This window comes from Crinia signifera, chromosome 4 (genome assembly GCF_055691185.1).
Source record: "Crinia signifera chromosome 4, ASM5569118v1, whole genome shotgun sequence".
Taxonomy (NCBI): Eukaryota; Metazoa; Chordata; class Amphibia; order Anura; family Myobatrachidae; genus Crinia; species Crinia signifera.
Window position 1 is genome coordinate 310,209,863 of NC_139220.1, and position 18,947 is coordinate 310,228,809.

Genomic DNA, 18,947 nt, shown 5'->3' on the forward strand with positions numbered 1-18,947 from the left:
TTTGTGTTCAGGACAGCTGCCCCTACATCCGGTCATGTGCGGGCATTACCCATCGCCTGAAACTCATATGCCTAAGGCAAGGGCTTTTTAAGAGAGGAGAAGACCCGCGTACAGCCTCTGCTGTGGGCCCCCTCCTCTCTGACGGCGACAAGACCCGGGCATTATGACAGAGTCTACTGCTCATGTAGAGAATAAAGAAAATTGTGCCTGCGCTGGCTGCTTCCAAATAATTGTATCAGACGTTTCTCAAAAAAATATATAAACAATTTATTAAAACATACACATGAATAAAATCACACTAGATGATATAGCATTTTAACTGCTCATGTGCAGGTCTCCAGAAACATGGCATCCGAGCCTTGTTCCTGGGGACATATCCAGTGCGCATGCGCAAATCACTCAGAAATGGCCGCCGTGGCACCCAATTTTAGTGATTTGTGTCTTCGGTGCCGAGATAAGTATACTATAGATATATATATGTGTGCTGTGTGTTTGTGGACCCAACTGGACCCAGGGGCCCGTGTGCACACACTACACCCATTATAGAAACGCCTATGACTTTATGGGACGTAGCCATGGACTGGGCCCGCTGGAGCCTAAGGTGACGTAGCCATGGAGTCCACCATGACTGTACGTCAATGATTTCTGCCCAGTTGTACTGGAGCAATGTTCTGCCTTGTATGTAAGTCACACAGATCATGTAAGCCTTGTAGAGAGAGCAAATGGAGAATTTGCCTTAATAGAAAAGAATTACCTCCTGTCATTTATCTAGAACAGCCTATGAAATGTCAGAGAAGCTGATTGGTTGCTCTGGACAACTCCCCCCATTTATCTCTCTTCAAGGCGTGATAATCGTCACGAAGGGAGATGTTTCTCCAACTGAAGAACACTCGTCACCTATAACTGTACGTGACTACACATATGTTCAGTTCTTACTTAAGAGATATAATGTTGATTGTGCAATTAAAACTTCCTTGTTTTGTATAAAACGCACACATCTGCAACAAAAGAAAGAGAGAACCGTAACTTGACATGTGAGAATAACCATCTGGTAGTAATACCCACTTACAATATCTACATACATGTGTAACAGAACTGGCACAAATGGGGGGGTCCCCGCTCCCCCAGGTACCCCGTCCAAGGCTGACCAGCCACGGTGCTCATGGTACGGTTAGGGGACCTTAAGTAAAAAGTGTCCCCCGGCTGTGGCATGACACAGCGGGCTGTTGGAGCCCAGTGTGGGTTTCAAAATAGGGGGGCACCCAGTTTTTTTGTCCTCCGTATTTTTGGAACCAGGACCGGTCCAAGAGTCCGGGCTGGCTTCAGAAATACGGGGGACCTCTATGCTTTTTGTCCCCCATATTTTTGGAACCAGGATCGGCTCAATGCACCCGGGGCTGGTTATGCTCAGAAGGGGGGGACCTCACTCTATTTTTTTTACACAAAATCACACATTTCTTCAAATTCGCACATTTTCATGACTAAAAATCGCATATTTTCATGACTAAAAATAACACATTATCGCACTTTATCGTACTTTTTTGCCTGGAATTCGCATCTCATTGAATATGCGCATTCACGGGGGAAAATGTGATTTTAAAAAGTGCGATAATGTGCGATTTTGGAAAGTAACGAAAAAATTGCATACTATTAATTGTCACTCAAAGTGTCCACACCAATCTCTCATGGGACAGTGCCCGATACACTGTGATGTGGGAGGTATACAGACACCTACGTTTGCCTAGTAGTTTTGCCTGCTCGACCCAGGCCCAGAGACAGGGAGACACCCGTATCGGGCCCCGAGGTTCATGAACACAGAGGGCTGCAGCGCATATAAATACATTTTAAACTTCTCCCCCACCAAATGACTAAAAAAAGAAAAAAAATTAGCAGCCAGCTGTACTAAACCTCTTCCCTTCCCGTACCCTGTCAATTGGTCCAGTCCCAGTGGTGAAGTCATGCCAATGACTCATTCGCACTTATTCCTGGTCACCCTGCATTGTGACTAAGATGCATTTTCTGCAGAAAAGATGCCCAATGCTAGACATGTCTCACGGGACCTGGCGCACAGAGAAAGCCTGTTTGGCGTGCATATGTGCGAGAAGGGGGGGGGGGGAGGGGCGACGTTTAAAGCACATGCAGAGTTGCATATTTTGCAGCTTTGAGTGCGAACCAGAATAACATTTTGGTTTCACTTCTTGGCCTCCCAGGAGAATAGAACAGTTGTATGGATTCCGACCAGTAGATGACATCATTTGGGGCTTTGCACAGCAGGGGGCGGAGCCACAAGGATTCCGTTTACAGAGCCACGCCCACCACTCTGGCCCCGCTTCTCCAGGATCTCATGATATCTGTGCAGGTTCGGCAAATGTGGCCAACGGTATTAACATTTTGTAAATAACTTTTAATTCAGAAATTCTTTATGACTCTACTGTGTGTCAGCAGTACGATGGTATTTCAGGCTGTGTTTGGTAATGTATCACTTACCGTCCTGTTGAATTTCTCTGCAAACTTTTTATAATCCTGTGACGTTCTGTCCTTGAGAGTCTCAGTGAGCGTGTCATTGATGGTGACATTGACTTCCACTTTGACGATGACATTATCTGTCATACAACAAGACACATGAAGGCACGCATGTAACATGTACAGCACATAAATGTTCATGCAAATTGCACCATTAACATGTACAGTAGGAAGTAAATTTACCAAAGGTTCTAATGATGAAGAGTGGGGGTGTTGTCAATAGCAACCAATTAGATCCTAACTATCATTTCCCTATCAATTTCTATTATGCAAAAGAGAAATGATAGCTACAATCTGATTGGTTGTTATGGGCAACCTCCCCACTCTGTGTGAGGCCTCATCCTCTCTAGAAACGCCCCTGGTGACACCCCACTACACCGAGAAGTTACTCTGCGGTACCTTTGCCAAATTCTATGGACTATAGCGTGGGACTGCTGCAAGGGCTGATGACCCCCGGTTCTCTCTGTTCCTCTCACTTGCTAGAACAGTGGGTTAGTCATTATAACTAGAGGTGTTACAAGGGGTGTGGGCCTTTCAAGGGGTGACACCAAACTGCCAACTGCTCCGCAGTGATATCAGCCAGGTGCTGCAGTGTGACATTAACCTGCAGCACCTGGTTCCTATTACTGAGAAGGAGCTGGCAGAGTCAGATTAAACCCTTGGGGTGGGGGGGGACTGGTGGGTACTCCCTCCCATTAATAACCAGCCCCAGCAACACCTCCACCCAAACGATGCCCACACCAGGATCCCCCTCCCCTCTGGTACCATTACACCAATCACCTCTGCTCTGCCCTGAAGCCCCAAACAGTACTGTACGAGTCTCTATCAGTGTGCACACCCTTGGAATGTGGTTATCGGGGCTTTCCTAGCTAAGCCAGCCCCCTTTAGTGATGTCATTGGAGATTCAAGGTATCAAGACCCCGTTACAGGTGGCCATACTCCCCCTTTTCAGACAGGTGCAGCTTTGGAGAGAGCAGGGGATTTCTTGACCGTCCCCTGGTGCCGCCAAAGCAAAGGGGCAGAAGAGATGGGCCAAGTGGTTCTTATCTGCCATCAAATTCTATGTTTCTATGTAAACTGCCCAGTGCAATGTGGATTATCCTGAATGTGCACACGACAGAGAACATCGCTAATGACCCGCAGGAGCGCGCTTCGTTAACGATATAGTGCATACACACTAGACGACATGTACAAAGGTATTGTTAATGGTGGTCATTATCATGCACATCATTATCAATATTGTAGAAGGCAGTAGATACATGAGAAGTAGAATCTGATTGGTTGCTATGGCCAGCATCTCTATTCCGATAAACCTTCACTGTAGTAAATATACCCCTTGGTTTCCCAAAATAATGGCACCATAATATCCAGCATGAACTCATTAAGCGACTAGAAGCTACATATAGCTCCACCTTAGGATGGGGCAGTGCCGACTTAACAGCCGAGAGGGTACAGTTCATGCCTTCAGACCTTGCCTTGCACTTGAACCTAAATCACACTGAATGACATCATCGTAGCCCCGCCCCTGCTAGGCGGGTTTTCTCAGTACTGCATAGCGGGGGCGTGGCTACGGTGACACGATCTTACCGCCCTCCACCCTGAACTACCCATCTACCCACCGGCCACACCCCCAGGTGCCCACTAGGCTGGAACAGTATCTTATCACCCTGACCCACAAAAGCCAAATGTCTGGGTAGAATTCTGATGGCCAAACCTACCTATTGTCTGTTCGCTTGTAATGAATTCGCACTTCAGCCCGTAGAAGTTTTTTGGGCACTGGCACTTTTTTCCATTGAAAATGCCTCCATTTTGACAGCCGCCCCCTAAATAATGACAAAGGAAACCCCATCATAGAATTCTGGTCTAGAACTGTAACATATTCATACACATACAGTATATATAGATATATATATGTAATACAGATACACATTCCGAGATTATACTTCTGAGTGGAGAAGAGGTATCAAGTCTTGGAGATACTGCCAGATAAATGAGAGTTAGGAGATGCTCTGCTGCATTGGCCAACTTCTGCTTGGCCTCTTTCCAATACCTGACACATCTCCCCCCCGTAGCATAAGGCCTGAGTCAGCTATGTACACCATGCCAATGTATTTGCAGCTACGTAATTATTGGCCGAAGAGGCCTGGATCTCCGTCAATGGATAGAGTTTCCCTGACCTCTTCCAAGCACCCGCAAAAAGCCATGATTGTCCCATGCCACCCGATGGAGTCTCTGTGATCTGATCCCTGCATCCTAGGACACATCTCACATCACTAGCAGGAGGCGCCTACTTGTAATAGAAGCCTAATGCTGCAGTTATAGACAGAGATATCGCTATGTTAGGCAGCAGAAGCAACAGCTACTCCAACCATCTGAATGAGCCCCACAGTGTGGTGTCTACAGATTGAAGCCAGCACGTTCTCAGGCTGTAAGGAGGAATTATATGTCTGCAATGGCTGCATACACTGCTGATGTCATCGGAAATGTAAATAAATAAACTGGATTGGGCAGTACGGATAGTGTAATGGTTAGCATTACTGCCTCACAGCACTGAGGTCATGGGTTCGATTCCTACCATGACCCTAACTGTGCGGACTTTGTATATTCTCCCAGTACTTGCGAGGATTTCCTCTGGGTACTCCGGTCCCCCCCCCCCCCCCCCCCCCCGCATTCCAAAAATGTACTGGTAGGCTAATTGGCTCCTAACAAAAAATGAACCCTAGAATGTCTGTGCGTGCGTGTACATGTGGTACGGAATATAGAATGTAAGCACCACTGGGGCAGGGACTGATGTGAATGTTCAAATATTCTCTGTACAGCGTTGCGGAATATGTGTGCGCTATATAAGAAACTGTTAATAAATAATTAATAAGCAGATGGGGTCCTTCTTATGGGCGTGCTAGGGGACTGTCGTGGGTGCGCCATCGTGGGCCCATACGCAGACAAAAGAAGCTGCACTCTAAGGGGGTTATTCTAGTCCATTCTTTCTGACAAAATCCTTCTTAGATGGACAAAACCATGTGCACTGCGGGTGGGGCAGATGTAACATGTGCAGAGAGAATTAGATTTGGGTGGGGTTTTTCTTCAAAGTGAGATCTATATTGAAGTGTAAAATCATGCAGTCAGTATTTTCACTGCACAGAAACAAAATAAGTCACCCAAATCTAAATCTCTCTGCACATGTTACATCTGCCCCCCTGCAGTGCACTTGGTTTTGTCCATCTAAGAAGGATTTTGTCAGAAAGAATGAACTAGAATAAACCCCTATGTGACATATACATGTACACTGGATAAACGGCTGATACCAGCATTGGCGTATATCGACAGCTACGATTACAGCAAAATATGCTATATGGGTACCAGCAGCATGTGACCAAGCATCAGCCCCAGAACCAAAACCACATATACAATGGATACAGTTGTCCAATTTGCATAAGTGACCAGAAATATCAATACATGAGCAAAGATTGCTAAAAATTATATTAATTGTGTATTATATTATAGTATGGCTGCCTTTATTTCATTTCATCATTCATAACAGTTATCAATGTCTACTAGAAATAAATCAATTGGATAAATTATTAAACAACTAAATAATACTGTAATGCGGCACTTACCTGACACAGTGGCTGTGGACTGACTGGTATTGGGAATGACAGGCAGTGGTGTTTTCTGTGCTGTTGTATTAGGATTTGTACTTGTTTCGGTGGTTAATTCAGTGGTCATTTCAGTATCTGTTGGTGGTTTTGTAGTTGAGACAGGTGTAGGCTGTGTTGTATATTCTGTAGTTTTTTCAGTGGTAATTTCAGTGTTTGTTGGTGGTTCTTTGGTGGGGACAGTGGTAATCTGTGTTGTAGATTCTGTCATTTCTTCAGTGGTAGTTAGAGTATTTGTTGGTGGTTCTGTGCTGGAGACAGTGGTAGAATGTGTTGTAGATTCTGTTGTTTCTTCAGTGGTAGTGTCAGTGTTTGTTGGTGGTTCTGTTGTGGGGACAGTGGTAGACTGTGTTGTAGATTCTGTAGTTTCCTCAGTGGTAGTTTCAGTGTTTGTTGGTGGTTCTGTGCTGGAGACAGTGGTAGAATGTGTTGTAGATTCTGTTGTTTCTTCAGTGGTAGTTTCAGTGTTTGTTGGTGGTTCTGTGGTGGGGACAGTGGTAGGCTGTGTTGTAGATTCTGTAGTTTCCTCAGTGGTAGTTTCAGTGTTTGTTGGTGGTTCTGTGGTGGGGACAGTGGTAGGCTGTGTTGTAGATTCTGTTGTTTCTTCAGTGGTAGTTTCAGTGTTTGTTGGTGGTTCTGTTGTGGGGACAGTGGTAGACTGTGTTGTAGATTCTGTAGTTTCCTCAGTGGTAGTTTCAGTGTTTGTTGGTGGTTCTGTGCTGGAGACAGTGGTAGAATGTGTTGTAGATTCTGTTGTTTCTTCAGTGGTAGTTTCAGTGTTTGTTGGTGGTTCTGTGGTGGGGACAGTGGTAGGCTGTGTTGTAGATTCTGTTGTTTCTTCAGTGGTAGTTTCAGTGTTTGTTGGTGGTTCTGTGGTGGGGACAGTGGTAGGCTGTGTTGTAGATTCTGTAGTTTCCTCAGTGGTAGTTTCAGTGTTTGTTGGTGGTTCTGTGGTGGGGACAGTGGTAGGCTGTGTTGTAGATTCTGTTGTTTCTTCAGTGGTAGTTTCAGTGTTTGTTGGTGGTTCTGTGGTGGGGACAGTGGTAGGCTGTGTTGTAGATTCTGTAGTTTCCTCAGTGGTAGTTTCAGTGTTTGTTGGTGGTTCTGTGGTGGGGACAGTGGTAAACTGTGTTGTAGATTCTGTACTTTTTTCAGTGGTAGTTTCAGTGTTTGTTGGTGATTCTGTGGTAGAGACAGTGGTAGGCTGTGTTGTAGATTCTGTTGTTTCTTCAGTGGTAGTTTCAGTGTCTGTTGGTGGTTCTCTGGTAGAGACAGTGGTAGCCTGTGTTGTAGATTCTGTAGTTTCTTCACTGGTAGTTTCGGTGTTTGCTGGTGGTTCGGCGGTGGAGACAGTGGTAGGCTGCGTTGTAGATTCTGTCGTTTCTTCACTGGTAATTTCAGTGTTTGTTGGTGGTTCTGCGGTGGAGACAGTGGTAGCCTGTGTTGTAGATTCTGTAGTTTCTTCACTGGTAGTTTCAGTGTTTGTTGGTGGTTCTGCGGTGGAGACAGTGGTAGGCCGTGTTGTAGATTCTGTCGTTTCTTCACTGGTAGTTTCAGTGCTTGTTGGTGGTTCTGCGGTGGAGACAGTGGTAGGCTGTGTTGTAGATTCTGTCGTTTCTTCACTGGTAGTTTCAGTGTTTGTTGGTGGTTCTGCGGTGGAGACAGTGGTAGGCTGTGTTGTAGATTCTGTACTTTTTTCAGTGGTAGTTTCAGTGTTTGTTGGTGGTTCTGTGGTAGAGACAGTGGTAGGCTGTGTTGTAGATTCTGTTGTTTCTTCAGTGGTAGTTTCAGTTTTTGTTGGTGGTTCTCTGGTAGAGACAGTGGTAGACTGTGTTGTAGATTCTGTACTTTTTTCAGTGGTAGTTTCAGTATTTGTTGGTGGTTCTGTGGTAGAGACAGTGGTAGGCTGTGTTGTAGATTCTGTTGTTTCTTCAGTGGTAGTTTCAGTGTCTGTTGGTGGTTCTCTGGTAAAGACAGTGGTAGCCTGTGTTGTAGATTCTGTAGTTTCTTCACTGGTAGTTTCGGTGTTTGCTGGTGGTTCTGCGGTGGAGACAGTGGTAGGCTTTGTTGTAGATTCTGTCGTTTCTTCACTGGTAATTTCAGTGTTTGTTGGTGGTTCTGCGGTGGAGACAGTGGTAGCCTGTGTTGTAGATTCTGTAGTTTCTTCACTGGTAGTTTCAGTGTTTGTTGGTGGTTCTGCGGTGGAGAGAGTGGTAGGCTGTGTTGTAGATTCTGTCGTTTCTTCACTGGTAGTTTCAGTGTTTGTTGGTGGTTCTGCGGTGGAGACAGTGGTAGGATGTGTTGTAGATTCTGTACTTTTTTCAGTGGTAGTTTCAGTGTTTGTTGGTGGTTCTGTGGTAGAGACAGTGGTAGGCTGTGTTGTAGATTCTGTTGTTTCTTCAGTGGTAGTTTCAGTTTTTGTTGGTGGTTCTCTGGTAGAGACAGTGGTAGACTGTGTTGTAGATTCTGTACTTTTTTCAGTGGTAGTTTCAGTATTTGTTGGTGGTTCTGTGGTAGAGACAGTGGTAGGCTGTGTTGTAGATTCTGTTGTTTCTTCAGTGGTAGTTTCAGTGTCTGTTGGTGGTTCTCTGGTAAAGACAGTGGTAGCCTGTGTTGTAGATTCTGTAGTTTCTTCACTGGTAGTTTCGGTGTTTGCTGGTGGTTCTGCGGTGGAGACAGTGGTAGGCTTTGTTGTAGATTCTGTCGTTTCTTCACTGGTAATTTCAGTGTTTGTTGGTGGTTCTGCGGTGGAGACAGTGGTAGCCTGTGTTGTAGATTCTGTAGTTTCTTCACTGGTAGTTTCAGTGTTTGTTGGTGGTTCTGCGGTGGAGAGAGTGGTAGGCTGTGTTGTAGATTCTGTCGTTTCTTCACTGGTAGTTTCAGTGTTTGTTGGTGGTTCTGCGGTGGAGACAGTGGTAGGATGTGTTGTAGATTCTGTACTTTTTTCAGTGGTAGTTTCAGTGTTTGTTGGTGGTTCTGTGGTAGAGACAGTGGTAGGCTGTGTTGTAGATTCTGTTGTTTCTTCAGTGGTAGTTTCAGTGTCTGTTGGTGGTTCTGTGGTGGAGACAGTGGTAGCCTGTGTTGTAGATTCTGTAGTTTCTTCACTGGTAGTTTCGGTGTTTGTTGGTGGTTCTGTGGTGAAGACACTAGTAGGCTTTGTTGTAGATTCAGTTGGTTCTTCAGTAGTAGTTTCAGTGTTTGTTGGTGGTTCTGTGGTGGAGAGTGTGGTAGACTGTGTTGTAGATTCTGTACTTTTTTCAGCAGTAGTTTCAGTGTTTGTTGGTGGTTCTGTGGTAGATACAGTGGTCGGCTGTGTTGTAGATTCTGTTGTTTCTTCAGTGGTAGTTTCAGTGTTTGTTGGTGGTTCTGTAGTGGAGACAGTGGTAGCCTGTGTTGTAGATTCTGTTGTTTCTTCAGTGGTAATTTTGGTGTTTGTTGGTGGTTCTGTGGTGAAGACACTGGTAGGCTGTGTTGTAGATTCTGTAGTTTCTTCACTGGTAGTTTCAGTGTTTGTTGGTTGTTCTGTGCTGGAGACAGTGGTAGGCTGTGTTGTAGATTCTGTTGTTTCTTCACTGGTAGATTCAGTGTTTGTTGGTGGTTCTGCGGTGGAGACAGGTGTAGGCTGTGTTGTAGATTCTGTAGTATTTTCACTGGTAGTTTCAGTGTTTGTTGGTTGTTCTGTGGTGGAAACAGTGATAGGCTGTGTTGTAGATTCTGTAGTTTCACTCTCTGTTGCAAAAAAAAGTTGTTATTAGATGATTCACTAATAAGAAACTTCTTTTTTTCATACAGATATAAAATCCAATAAAAAAGTGACTTTTCTGAAAGAGAGAGCGAAGAAAGCAAATTATTTAGAAACCACTAAATTACACTGTCACAGTATCTACTGTACTTTAAACATTGAGGTGCATCAGAGCCAGCCCTAGCCTAAATGACACCCTGGGCAAGATTTTGGCTGGTGCCCCTAGCACCGCCACTAGTTCCGCCTCTGACCCTGCTCCCCTTTCCTAGCACCATCAACCCTCATCATAGCAGTCATCATTTTGGTGCTCCTACCCGCAATATTTTAAATAGAAACAGTGCACACATTAGGTGCGCAGCCCAAACAGGGGTATGTTCTTGCTGGGAAGGGGCATGGCCACACAATAGTACCCCCAATTCATATTATGCCACACAGTAGTGCAACTTTATTCACATTATATCATGCGATGGTTTCCCTTATTCACGTTACATCACACAGTAGTACCACTTTACCTTATGTACATTACTCCTCACATTATTCACATTATACCCTTACAAAAAAATCCTGAGAAAATATTGTATTTTAAGCACCTCTATGGCCACACTGCAGCCCAGCACAAAGCAGTGTGTGCTGGGCAGAGGAGAAGAGCTGCAGCTGCTGCTGTCACTTAAGGGGAGGGGGCCTGGGGCCCCCACTGGGCCCTTCCATCAGACTTTGGCCTGGGTAATTTGTACCCCCTACCTATGAAAAACTCATGTCGACCTTGTGACTGTTGAACTTTTGACCCTTTCAACTTTTTGACTGTCAACCATTTGACAATGTCGACCTTTTGACCCTGTCGACCAAAAGTGGTCAACCCTTTGACTGTAGACCTAGACATTGTAGATCTGATATACCCTAACCATGGATACATTTTTGTGGCTTGGATAATTCATAGATGGTCATATAACGTCTCTTTATTTGTGATTACAGGGCGAGATATGGCCGCCGTGCTGATCAGGTGTGTGTGTGTGTGTGTGGGGGGGGGGTTGCGCAGATGATGCTGACAACTCACTTGGGGAAGGGGGTGGGGGTAATGACCACCGCATACCTCCATCCGGGGGTCCCTGCTCACAACTACCGCCCTCCAGTGGCTGGCGCCCTAGGCAAATGCCTATCTCTCCAGATATGTAGTTTGTGTTAGTTTATACAGTAGGTTGTTGTGTGTTGGCTTTTCTTTGTTTTTGGATGGTGTCGGGTTCTATATGTATGTGCAGTAGGTTTAGGTGTTTGTGTGCCTTGGAATGTTGCCCATGCGGAGAGCAGGCATATGGCATGGCATCAGACAGCAAACGGCATCATCGGTCCAGGTGTGTCCTGCCTTCTCAGCTGCATGAGTCACATTCTAAGTTGGCTTGTTGGGTGGAAGGCCGTTGGCCTTTGTTTTGTGTTGAACTTTTTGCCCCACAAGGGTTAGGGCTGATGGCCTGCTACCCTGGGAGTTGTTTTTTATACAGAGACCTTCAGCAGAAGGGTATTGTGGAAGGGCAAGTATCCTTGGTTTTTAATAATTTAATGCTATGCTTCTGCTAAGCGGTTCCTTCTGCGAACCGCCATACCTTACCTCAATTCAGAATAGATTTCCCATTTGTAGTTGTCAGTGGCCTTATTTCATTCCGGTAAGATTAGTGTCGTGGGAATGGAGCATGAGGAGTGCACTGGCCGATAGTTTGGTCTTTCTTTTGTATGAAAACACATACAATACACAGGGCCTGATTCAGACAGGTCTGTGAGTGTTCAGTGCCCAGCGAGCAGGTAAAAGCCACCCCGCTGATTCCCCCCCCCCCCCAGGGCCCAGGGTGAATTCAGTCACCATCAAATGATTTTCCCACCTGTCAATCACCATGCGTCTGGCCAGTGAAGGCTAGCCTTCCAATGGTCCGTAGGCAGGGGGTCCCCAAGCATGCACACAGAGTACCGCGTGCATGACCGGTATTTCAATTATTGGACAGGCTGCAAATGTGCAGTAGCCCAAATGGGTCTGAAATCTAAATGATAAGTAGATAGCTAGATGGATACAGTAGATAGATAGAGAGATGAGATATATAGATAGAATTGGTGTAGTACCTGTGGATGTTGTTAATGATGTAGATATCTCATTTGTTGTTTCTGGACACATGGTGCCTGTGGTGGTGGGTATTGTAGTTTCTCCTTCTATAGTGGAAGACGAGACACCTAGATATGTACAAACAGAGACAAGTACGAATGTGTATTATCCATTGTATAGTAACTAGGGGAAATCTGTATACAGCCTTCATCATCCAGGTTATTTCTGCAAAGCCAACAAAACCTCCTAGTTAAGTGGAGCTTAAAATCATCTGTCTAACTAAGGGGCCGGTTTGGGTTCTCTCTGCCCCTGCCCCGATGGTCAAGGTTTGCTGACTCGCTCGTCAGTTCGCAGAGGGGAGAAAGGGATGGGGCAGACGGGGGGCGGAGCTGAGCCATGGGAATGCCCAGTGTTTCATGGGTGTCCCACTGTGAAAACACTGGGTATTCCCATGGGAATGTGGGTGGGACACAATCTGCTACGGGCGGTTGACATCACATGACGTCAGTCATCCGCTCCCCTGTCTTCATCCAGGCACCCGTAAATATAAGTCAGTCTCAACTGACTTATATTTGCAAAGGCCGGATAAATCAGTTGATGGTCACCGCCTGCTGCAGGCGCATGCGAGGGGATGTGTCTTCATAACCCATCCCCTCGCATGGTTGTAAGGGGAAACGATGGTGGCGGTGGGGCGGAGGTATTTGCCGAAGCTGCGTCACAAGGACTCGGTAAGCTGCAAGATTTGCAGTAGAAACAGGTCCAGTAAATACATCATTGTTAATTGATTTATGAACATTTAAAAGGCACCGGGAAGGTACAATTGGTGTGTGTTGAACAAGGGTTATTTACCTGCAAGAATGTGTAAAAGTTCAAATGTAGCTTAAAACCGACGATCTAACTAAATATATAATTGTGACTACTGAATCTTACTATTGATACCTCCTGATACCTGAAATAGAGTTTTTTTTTCGTAATCATCTGCTGAAATCTTCCAACTCCCTGCTGAGATGCTGTGAGTACCTAACCCACCATAGCAGCATCTGTAACCATGGCAACAACCAAACCAACCTGCAAATCTGCAGATTGGACGTGATGGCACAGCAGTGAATTCGTATGGCCAAGAGAGCTTATGGCTATTCATAATAGCTTAAGAGAGGAAGGTAGGTGAGAATCGCTGATTCCCACCGATGCGAAGATCCTGGCCAAAATTTTGTCTATACGCCTAAATCAGGTTATAACAAAAGTGGTACATCCAGATCAGACTGGCTTTATGCCGGGGCAGTCGACTTCAGTTAACATTAGACTTCTCTATTCTCATTTCAAGATCTCTCATGGGGATGAGTCCTCCTCTGTAATTGTATCATTGGATGCAGCAAAAGCCTTTGATTCAGTGGAGTGGCCATTCCTTTGGGAGGTTATGCGATGTATAGAAGTAGGACTAGTCTTTTTGAAGTGGGTCCAATGAATTTTTTTTATTTTAAACCCACTGCTCGTATTTCGGTAAATGGTTACAATTCCACTCCATTTTCCCTCTCTCGGGGTACCCGGCAGGGTTGCCCACTGTCTCCAGCCCTTTTTGCTTTGGCCATTGAACCACTGGCATGCCTTCTACGGGCACATCCTGAAATTTCTATCCTTCAAATAAATAATCGGGTTGATACTGTTGCTTTGTACGCAGACGACATGTTGCTTTTCCTTAAGGGCTATTCAGTTTCCACGACAGTGGTTCTACAAATGATGGAAGAATTTAGGAAATACTCTGACCTTACCAGCAATCGGACCAAGTCCTCTATCCTTCCGCTCAAGGGACAGCCCCCTGTCACACCGCTTATCTCTCTCCCTTTACGGTGGGTTACCTCATTTAAATATTTGGGTGTATGGGTGTCTAATGATATGCAGGAATATGCCCCATTGAATATTATGCCTCTTTTCTCCTAATTGAAAGATAAAGATAAAATTAGGTTGTGGTGTAAACTTCCTCTCACACTTACTGGGAGAGTTAATTTCATTAAAATGATCGTTCAACCTAAGTTCCTTTATATATTTCATCAGGCCCCAATTTATCTCCCTAATTCGATTTCCCAGAAACTCAACAGCATGATCTCTTCTCTGATCTGGATGGACAAGAGGCCTTGCATACAGTTAGAGGTACTTACTAGATCCAAAGTGTCTGGTGGCCTGGCCCTTTCTAATTTTAGGTTATATTATTATGCGGCTCAGTTGACTCATTTGGGATTGTGGCTCCAGGACTGCACTCCTTTCCGAGCCTTTTGGTTTCTGAAATGGCACATGGTCATACACCCCTTCAGGCCCTGTTAGGTAACACCTTTTCTCGTAGGACTCTCCCGCTTGTTATTCAAGCTCTGAAAATTTGGAGAGCTATACATGTTTTATTACAGTTTCCGGACGTTGATCCAGACACTCCTTCATGGAATTCTCTTCGTGTGTCTAAACTTTCCTCTCTAAAGCCTAGAGTGGTATCTGTGGGTCAGTTATACCATGATGGAATCTTAAAATCATTTACTCAGTTGGCTGGTGAGTTAGGTATTCCATCTATGTATTTCTTTAGATACCTACAACTTTGCCACGCCTTGTCCTCTCCATTCCCTCAGGGCCCTCCTGTTATTAGACATTCTCCTATTAAAACATTCCTCTTACAATTAGGCTCTAAACGTGCTCTCTCTCATGCCTATACTCTTTCCTTCTATCATACCCTCACGCCTCTGATTTACCTAATCTGCAGCACAAATGGGAATTGGAGGTGGGCAGGTTGTCTGAGTATGAATGGAGCGAAGCACTTGCTTGTCCGCGGGAATCTACTGCTTCGGTTACATTTCAGCAAATTCAATTGTTCATTCTGTATAGAACCTATCTGACTCCAGCTAGAATGGTAAAATTTGGTGGGAGGGCTTCTGATGCATGCCCTAAATGTCAGGGTAGGTCAGGATCCTTTCGTCATTTACTGTAGGACTGCCCGGTGGTGAAACCCTTTTGGGCTCAGGTGCTATGCTATGATTGTTTCAGGAATTCCCCACTGTAATTTAACACCTAGGTTTCGTTGCCTTGGAGTGTCTGGTGATGATGTCCTGGATAATAATACTAGGCAGTATGCAATTAATCTATGTACATTGGCTAAAGTCTGCCTAGTTAGACTATGGATGGCTTCCTCGGCACCTGACTTTAAGGCCAGGACTTCCATGGTTAATGCTAAAGTACAACATGAGAGATCTTTATATATTACTCGTAAGGTTGAATCCAAGTTTAATCGTATTTGGTTTCGGTGGTTAGCCTCAAAATATGCATCTCCACAACATTCCACAATTGATTAAGACAAATTTTTTTAAATTTTTTTTTCATGTTATCCTAATATGATAGCCCCTGGGAAAATTGATGTGCGATTTTTTTTTTTTTTTATATATAGTATTAAGATATATATGGTTAGGACTCATCTGTATATTATGTATTATAAATATCACTATATCTCATTATATCCCATATATATCTTTCAACTTCGGCTTTTAATTGATATGGGAAATTGAGTAAATAAAAGGGAACATTTTTATTGCCATCGTAAATTAGATATTGTTATTGCAATGATATAACTGCTTTTTTTGGGGGTTTATGTTTGCTTTGTTTTTTATTTTTTTTAAATCAATAAAATATTACTCAATTCAAAAAAAGAATTCGTATGGCCAGAAATCAGTTTATCATCCACCCCGCTCCAGTGATATTGCACCTAGTGAAACTATGTGCTCGCTAGGGTGGCCAATCCCGGGATCGGGATCGTCGGGATCCCGGGATGTGGTCCCAAAAATCGCCACAATTTCAATCCCTTGATCCTGGGATTTCGAGCAACGGCTGTCCCGACCTGGCACATGGATCTGCATAGCATGACGTGATACTAAAGGTCACGCTGCTCAGGCCTCAGCCCCACACCACGTTCCCCGTTCGCTCCTCTGCCATTGGCCCGGCAGCTCAGTGAGGCACCCCTGCGCCACCCACCCCGCTCACCGGCTGCTCCGTCTGGCCCACTCTCCAGCTGCACCACCTGATGCACCAAGTGTGTAAGTAAATGTGCGCGGCGGGCGGATAGGGGTGCATGGGAGTTTTTTTTTTAATTAGTGATGCCAATCCACGGGATCAAGATTCACAGGATTGAACAAATGCCCAGGATTGGCATCCCTAGTGCTCGCTGTGGGTATCGGTGTGTACTGGTGCATATCCATTCGCACATAGCGAATATATCCAAATCCCATCAGATTCCGTTCACCATTGATCTCCAGTCATCGCAGTCGCCACGTAGCCCGGGTCATACTCAGTGGCTGCGATGAAATCAGGAACATCTGGGCTGCTGCTGACGTCACATACCTTCCCCTTAACAAGCTTTTGCACGCCTGCGTCTTCCATGTCACTCCCTGAAACAGCCGGTTTCAAATCCCACACACCTACTGTGTACTCCCACACCGGGAGGCCTTGCGCATGCGTGCTACGGGCCATGCGCATGTGCAGTTTATTGATAATCAGCTAGAATGGTTTAGTACCTGTAGTTGTATCCAATGATGTTGTTCCTGGACAGATCATGCCTGTGGTGGTTGGCAATGTAGATTCTGCATCTGTAATGGAAGAGGAAACTTCTCCATTACAAACAGAGACAAGTACAAATGCGTATTATCCATTGTATAGTAACTAGGGTAAATCTGTATAATAATCATCCAGTTTATTTTTGCGAAGCCAACACGATCTCCTAATTATGTGTGTACAGATACACTGTCATCTTTGCTACATATGGTGTTTCTCTTGCAAACTCGCCACAGTGCGCGTCAATGTCTGCTTCGACTGTCATTTATTTACCATGTACTTGTCCTAATTTGCATTTGAACTGTATATCGTATATATATATATATATATATATATATATATATATATATTGTGACAAGAACACTGGAGTAGTGTTTGAGGGCAGTATATTTCTCCCAGGTTCTTGTCCTACACCTTTTAGAAACAGGTGTTTTGCCTCACAGAGGGCTAATCAGCAAGCAAGCTGTGAAAAGGCTGCCAGAATCAGCAGTGTGAGCAGACTGCCTGGGGGAAACTGCAGAATCTCTGTGTGAGAAACAAGCTGCCTTATACAAGTGAGCCACCCAGTGTTGACTGGGAAACTTTGTGTTTTGTTTAGAGATAGTTAGGAATATCCTGTGTTTAGTTAGTGCCGGACAGGCAAGGTATTTTGTTTTGTTGTTTATTATTTTTTTCTGCTGAATAAAACTGGTTGCGGCCAGTTGCACCACAAAGACTGGACTTGTATGATTTCTCAGCTGCTGCTGGCTGCCTTCTACCCCAGGAAAAGGCATCCAGTTCCCCTACAGTGTTACAACTTGGTGGAGAATGCGAGCAACCTGTTCTGCGCATAAGTGAGAGCAGCAGCTGTGTGAGGCCTGCAGAAAACTGTGGTTTATGCAGATACAGCCCAGTGTGAAGTTGCTGAGACTCACCTGAGGATTTGATATATGTCCTGGGCAGAGGCGTAGCTAGGGTGGAGCCGGCGGAGCACCAGCTCCGGGCGCAGACATGTCACCTGGCGCCGGAGCTCTGCAGCCGGCTCCCCTGCCCTGCTCGCCCGTTCCCCATTGTGCCTGTGTAATACCCCTGTGACGGGGCATCACGGCAGGGGACTTTGGTGGGGGGCGGAACAAGGAGCCCACATTGGCCGTGTAGAGAAGTGCATAGTACCTGGAGAGGAAGAGGGAGCCCGGGGTCGGGGGTCAGCGCGACGAGAAGGAGAGTCAACAGTGAAGCTGCGTGGCGAGGGGCAGGAGGAGGAAGAGCAGCAGCGTGGCCAGCAGCGCGTGGGAAAAGAGAGAGGGACGGAGCAGAGATTGACAGCTCCAGTCCCCGGCACCCGACAGCAGCGCCCGATACCTGGAAGCTGCATCACCGCACCAGTCCACGGCACCTGGCTGCCGGGTATTGGGCGCTGCTGTCGGGTGCCAGGGACTGGAGCTGTCAATCTCCGCTCCGTCCCTCTCTCTGCTCCCACGCGCTGCTGGCCATGCTGCTGCTCTTCCTCCTCCTGCCCCTCGCCACGGAGCTTCACTCTCCTCCTCGTCGCGCTGACCCCCTAACCCGGGCTTCCTCTTCCTCTCCAGGGACCAGGAAAAAGTAAAGTGTACAGTATGTAACTTTATTTGTTATTATCTGTCTTTTTTCCAGGCGTTCTAACCTCCTTGGAGGAAATGCATTATTCCACACGCAGAGATCTGTAGGGAGATGACAAATTGTTGTCAGTTGCCAGACGGTGACATATTAAGATGTTAGTAAACAGATACTATAATATGACTTTGATGGATAAAGTCATTAGTGTCAGCAATAATGACAGCTGTTCTCCTCTCCACGGCCAATGTGGGCTCCTTGTTCCGCAAGTCCTGGTGGCCGCAAGTCCTGGTGGCCACAGGAGAGACGGAGAGCCCAGGCCTTGCACCCAGCCTATGTACCCAGCACCTGGCCGCAGTATCCAGTGTCGCCTTGGCACAGCACTCAGCGCGCCTAGCAACAGCCAGAGCGGCAGGGAGCCAGCACCTACCTGGCCACAGCAACTGACCCCACATCAGGCAGCGACCAGTGATGGCCCCCAGCATCCGGTGGCACAGAATAGGAAGGTCCAGGAACCAGACCACCCCAGACACCAGCCCAGGGCACGTGAGTTGGCCAGTGTGGCCTTATCTCCAAGGGTACCCAGAGGAACAGGCAGGACTAATCCCTGACACCCATCTGTGCCATTGCTAGCAGAGGGGGGATTTTCACCCTCATTTTTTATCGCATTATTTATTGAGCAGCTTAATTCATTTTTTTTAGCGCAGTGTTAACCCCGTGCAAGTCTGTGGGGACAGTTAAAACCCGGCGAGCGCTCTCACTGCGCATGCGCCGGTTTGGGATGCCGGAG

General features: G+C 45.9%; 1 protein-coding gene across 1 annotated transcript in view; it reads right to left on the minus strand.

Annotated features, from left to right (window-relative positions):
- The window catches only part of LOC146073333 (uncharacterized), a 55,596-nt gene that overhangs the window by 12,473 nt on the left and 24,176 nt on the right, over nt 1-18,947 (minus strand). Inside the window, exons 5-10 of the mRNA XM_083180510.1 lie at nt 16,549-16,620; nt 12,028-12,135; nt 6,141-9,908; nt 4,242-4,346; nt 2,488-2,603; nt 937-998 (exon numbers count right to left, since the gene is read on the minus strand). Of these exons, the coding sequence (XP_083036636.1) occupies nt 937-998; nt 2,488-2,603; nt 4,242-4,346; nt 6,141-9,908; nt 12,028-12,135; nt 16,549-16,620 (4,231 nt within the window). The remainder of the gene's footprint in view (nt 1-936; nt 999-2,487; nt 2,604-4,241; nt 4,347-6,140; nt 9,909-12,027; nt 12,136-16,548; nt 16,621-18,947) is intronic.